This window comes from Cyprinodon variegatus, unplaced genomic scaffold (assembly GCF_000732505.1).
Source record: "Cyprinodon variegatus isolate N-32 unplaced genomic scaffold, C_variegatus-1.0 Scaffold54, whole genome shotgun sequence".
NCBI classification, from domain to species: domain Eukaryota; kingdom Metazoa; phylum Chordata; class Actinopteri; order Cyprinodontiformes; family Cyprinodontidae; genus Cyprinodon; species Cyprinodon variegatus.
In genome coordinates this window covers 113,521-119,158 of record NW_015150507.1, presented here as the reverse complement: position 1 = coordinate 119,158, position 5,638 = coordinate 113,521, and the positions used below count along the sequence as shown (strand labels likewise).

At 36.9% G+C, this 5,638-nt stretch overlaps 1 protein-coding gene across 1 annotated transcript in view; it reads left to right on the top strand.

Moving 5' to 3' along the window:
- The window catches only part of LOC107082460 (DENN domain-containing protein 1C-like), a 16,354-nt gene extending 11,505 nt beyond the window's left edge, over positions 1–4,849 (top strand). Inside the window, exons 16-17 of the mRNA XM_015371150.1 lie at positions 2,735–2,948; positions 3,029–4,849. Of these exons, the coding sequence (XP_015226636.1) occupies positions 2,735–2,948; positions 3,029–3,988 (1,174 nt within the window). The 3' untranslated portion in view covers positions 3,989–4,849. The remainder of the gene's footprint in view (positions 1–2,734; positions 2,949–3,028) is intronic.
- Positions 4,850–5,638: the final 789 nt, after the last annotated feature.

Below are 5,638 nucleotides of genomic sequence, written 5' to 3'. Positions count from 1 at the left end.
GCGTGTGTGTGCTGTTGTCATACAGTAGCTCATACAAGCTTACTGTGTCCACATATAGTGGACTTTATAGCAATTTAGTTAAGTGACTGTTCGGACAGATGATCACTGCTTTTTTCTCTGTTGGTCATGTAACTCCTCCCCCTCCGCCATCTTTGTGATTAGTCACCACTGTGGGGTAGCGACAGCCTATGGCGACAGTGGGCCGCTGTGACAGCAAATCGCATAATGCTTTGTGCAAAGATATGTAAGCCTCCTCTGAGGCCTTTTTTTTTTCTTCTCATACACTTCGTAGACACTTTTTGCTCTTACAACCCTCAGCCATTTTCAAAGAAGCACGGTGAGAAAGGTGAGCTTCAGTGACTGTCTGAAAGCGTAGCTCGCCACAAATATGCGTCTGAAAGTGCGCATGCAGAGAAAAAGGTAGCTAACAGGACGAGCACGTAGGGCAGCCTTACGTAAACATATCACCAGAATGATCGACAATTAGACGGACCACTTATTTAGATGATCCACCAAGAAATAAAAGATTGTCCTCTATATCTTTAATAACACCCTAAAAGCTACCATCTCAACAGCACCGCATTGTTTTTGGCGTTTCTTTTAACATATAGGGAAACAATGAGATCTTGATTAAGGTTTGAGAAAAACTTATATTAAAGCTGAAAATAAATTATTCAAGTAGTTGTACGTCATATTTTCAAATGTTTATCTCAGATTTTATATCTTGTATTCACACTATGCATTCTAAAGTTATTTTGAGCCTGTTGCTTGTAGTCTAACTGCAGGTACATCCTTCCAGTTAAAATAAATTATAATGCCCAAGATGGTAAAATTCACAGAAAGCTGAAAGCACTAATGAGAAGGAGAACAGCAGAGACTAATTATAACTGATGTGACAAAAAGCAGTATTCTGATAGTATGTATTAATAATGTGAAAGATTTCACAGTTTTGGCTATATATGCTGCTGTCTCTCTCTTCATATTTTCTCTCTGTTTTAAGAGATCATTTTTGGAGTAACTTGCCATGTGGTGAATCAACAGATATAGGTAGATTACCCAAATATTTTACTGTAGTAGGAATACCACCAGTTCAATTTTGTTTTTTTAATAAAATTAAAGGAAAGGTAGTCATCCACTACATTTCTTAAGTGTAGATAGTGATAAGTACACATTGAGGTGTCAAAATAAAGGCATATTTAAAAGTGTTGAAAGCAACCTTAAACTAGTGGTGTTTCAGTGAACAGTTTAGCGTGATCAAAAAAAACCCCACAAAATTTTTTTTTTTTTTTTTTTTTTTTTTTTACATTTATTAAATTAAACCAGCGTTTGAGCTATTTTAGGAGTTTATTAAGGATATAAGAACCACTGCACCAACTACAAACCTGTTTTCTAAAATGAATTTAAAAAGATAAGTAGATTATCTTCACGTTTTTTTTTTTTTTTACATCTATAGACTGTTGTCAAGTCTTTTCTTAAAAGCAGAACACTGGCTAATTGTCATTTAAACCACACATTCATGCTGATGCATATTCCACAGAAATTAAGGATATTATTAAAATCCCTTTATCATCTAGAGGTAAGAAATATTCACTTATATTCCTAGTTTAACTAATTTGCTCTCTAAACAAAGTTCATGTGGAGAATGCCATAGATTATATTTTTCAACCCATCAATAACCTTTACTGTGATCAACATTGGCTGATCGCACCGAAGAAAGAAAAAAACAAATCCAACTAGAGGTTGCAGCATTTTAACACAACACAAAGCACATATAGCTTTATACAATGTAAATATTTCATAAAATTAGAGACTTAACTGTATTTACCTTCATACAGACATTTGCGGTATGTCTGCTTTCGATGTTGGCCGTAGGCCTTTTTAGTAATTTTCAAGACATCCTTTTAGGTTTTGGGGATTAAATAAACTTTATTCCACCCTGTAAATGACCTGGATAACTTGTCTAACTTGCATGTTCCCAATTACAGCATTTAACCATTTTTCTTTCATGATATTTTTATCAAAAATCCTATACCTGCAAAGCCAAGTGCCAATCTGCAGCCTCGTTCTTAAGGCTCTGAGTTATTTTGTTAAGTGAAACATGTATTTTAAGTTTTTATGGCAAAATTAGTATAAAATATATTGCAGCCATGGTCATTAAAATATTCGTTTTGCAAGTTTATAACCAGTTTTTTAATATAGGTGTTATATTCTAAAGATGGTTTTCTTTTAAACAACAGTATGCACCAATGTTTTGCACAGACAAAGGTCATGGTTAACCCAAACCAGAACAAAATGGGGCAAAGCTCAATCAAGAGAGAAATATATAGCATTGCTAACATAGCCAAACCAACGCTCATTGCCGACATCACTGATAGATGAAGAGGGGAAACTAGTTTTATCTCTTCCTTTTTTTTGGTTTTGTTTCCTTTTTATAATCTCAGTGCAAAACACCCCTTTGTTCTGTAAAATAAAGTCAAACAACAAACAGGCTATAAGCTAGAATATGAATACAGCCAGCAGATAATTTGAATGTGCATATAGATGCCAATGCAGTAGAAAAAGCTTTAACTATTTCTCTTCCTTTTCTGCACAATTACAGTCCATATAAATAATCCCTAATTAGATATTTTAATATCTCTTTAGTCTACAAACTAAATTGGCATGGCTTGTTCGCCAAAAATTAGGATTGTGTCTAAGTTAAATTGAGTTTTATTGATTTTTTTTTTGTTCTCAGTGAGGTGTCGGGATCTGCTGGAGAGCTTGACTCTGAGCTCCCCAAGGAAGAAGAAGAAGGTGATGATTCACCATTATGTGACCCAGAGGAGATGGATCTCCTTGGGGAGATCTTTGACACACTTAGTTCACGCAGCTCCCATGACCGAGGCCTGCTGTATGGGACTCGCAGCCTGGATTTGTTTGGACCAGACAGCCATGATTACATCATAAAGGTAAAACAATAGTCGATCAACACTCCCAAACATCTACATTGAAATCAGATATAATTCTCCCTCATTTGCTTCTTTGTCAGCGTGGTACAGCCAACCCCAGCCAGGAGAGCCTGTCCCTTTCCATCAGCGGCAGCGGCAGCTTGCACAGCTGGAATCTGGAGACCACAGAGGAGCTTTCTGATCAGATAGAGGACACAGAATGGCATTGTCTGGACACCAGCTTGGCAGAAGAGGAGGGGGCAGAATGTCCTCTGGTGGCAACTGATGTTGACGAACATGAAGCAAGACAGAAGGAGGACAGAGGAAAAGAGAAAGAAGCAAATGGAGAACTAAATGGGAAACAGGAAATAAACAACATAAATAACTTTGAGGAAATTAAGGTAGAAGAGGAGGAAAGTAAGGAAAAACAAGAAAATATGGCGAGATTTGATGAAAGTAGTGTTGAAGAAATAACTGAAGGGTTGCAAGATAAAAGGATAGAGGATTCAAGGAAAGACGATGAAATCCAAAGTAAGTTGGTAGCACTAGTACAAGAGGAGGAAGAGGAAAAAAAAGATGTGCAAGAGAATGAGACAAAAGAAGAAGCGAAAGAAATCCAAGAAGGAAAGAATATTGTTTCTAAAGAAACAAACTCAAAGTGTATAAACAGGAATGACCCACTTTCACACTCGGTGGAAGAGCTGCAAAATGAAGCTGCAGTCCCTCCATCGCCTAGTAATAATGCTGCAAACCCCAAACATTCTGCATCTCACGACGAAAACATTGATAAAACCCCAAAGAAAGAGGATGGGACGCGCCTGACCTCACCTCCTCCCAAAGTGCACTCTGCTGTCGCACGCTTCCAGGCTCAGCAATGCAGCCAGCAAGGATTTCAGCGAAGGACCATTTCTAAGAACTCCGTTGAGGTTCCTCTCCGTTGCAGGGAAAAGGTACAGACTCTATATGACGTAAACACAAACAAAAACATAGAGGCGCCTGAGGAGGAGGAGGAACGCCCTCTGGTCAAAGTGTCTGAACTAAAGAAGAGATTTGAGGCTTAATGTATGTAACACCAAAGGCTTCATCCATCCACGGTCCTCTTTATCCGAGACCAGTTGATGGTGTTACACCAGCCTCCATTTCGCAGGTATTCCAGTTTGGTCCTTGAGAAGAAGAGATACATAGCATTTCCTGTGAATTCTGGTTCGGTTGGTCTTATGTTAATCCCTATTGGAACTCTTCCTCAGGACTCAAGACATATTGCTTTATTGAAGACACACACGCATGCAAAAACAATTTTTGGTTCTCAAGTGACCCTAAATCAAACTAAAGCACCAGCAGACTAAAAAACCCAAAGCAGGTTGTTTTATTTATGTTCATTTTAAAATTGTTTTTTTTCTAAGGGTAGAAGTTGCTGGTTTCAATGGTAGCAGCTGATACTAGTGTGCTGGAAGAGAGACATATCTGACAGTAAGGATGGTGTGTATAATATGGTTACAGTTGAGATTTTTGTTCTGGTTCTTTCAACTTACTAAAGATATTCTTACCTGTAATAATATACATTGGTATAAATGCTGCAAATTTGCAGAAAAGTCAATAATACAGATTTTTGAAATGACCTGTTGTCAAATAGTGGATGCAACACTATTTTGTCAAGGAATTGTGCATTTTCATAATACCTTATGGTTTGTCACAGTTTTCTCAGATGAATACTTCTGTGTAAAAATGGAGGTTTTGGGTTAGTATGCATGTCAAAATACAATTTCCATGACACTGTACAAATGATAGCCTGAGCAAAATAGAAAATTTAGTTGAACTTTTGCAAAGATGGAAAAGTCTTGCCTACCTGCCTAAAGCGATATAATTTTGTAAAGAAACACCAGGTGAACCTCTGTTGAATATCTTAAAAGTGACCCAATGATTAAAAAACAAAAACAAAACCAAAGCATTTATATTTTATTTTTCAAAGTCAGTGCTGCTTAGACAGGGTTAGTGTTCGTTTTTAATCAGAATTCATTCTGCTCTGCTGGGTGGAGAGATGGATCATCAGCCCTCAATGATACTTCCACTTCCTCACTTCTACTTCCTCACTATTCCGCACTGAACGACTGAATGGATAAGCTGCAACTCTTAGATGCTGTACATTTAGGCCAGCTGAGTTGTGGTCAGTTGGAAGTTTTTATTTTAAGTCAGTTTATTTAGGGTTGCTGTAACATGGATGTTGCTGCACTGTCAAAACTGTGACTTGACTTGGTATGCACTATTGTTGCATTCTAAAAAAAATCTTATTTTTAAATCACATTTTACAACAGGTAAGGGATTTTTAGTGATAACTTAAAGTCCAAAGTATCCATTTAAAAGGCAGCCATGTTGCATTCTGTCTAAACTTAAATGGACACTTTAATCCATGCTAATTTTATTATGTAGCCCGTTAGATTCCTTCCAGCACAAACTGACATTTTTAGGAAATGCATTTACATTTTTTGTAGATTAACAGAATTTCAATAAAAAGCTTTAATAAACTTGTCTTTTGAAACGTTTTCCAATAAAAAGAGTGGGAATCTTTCATTTGCATACAGACATTTTAATCAGACACCTTACCCACCATTGTGTGCACACTACCTAATAACCAAGTCTTTGAACACGTATTAAAAAAGTGCAATTCCGTTAGGCTTTTATGTCATCATTCTTCTACAAATATACAAAAAGTA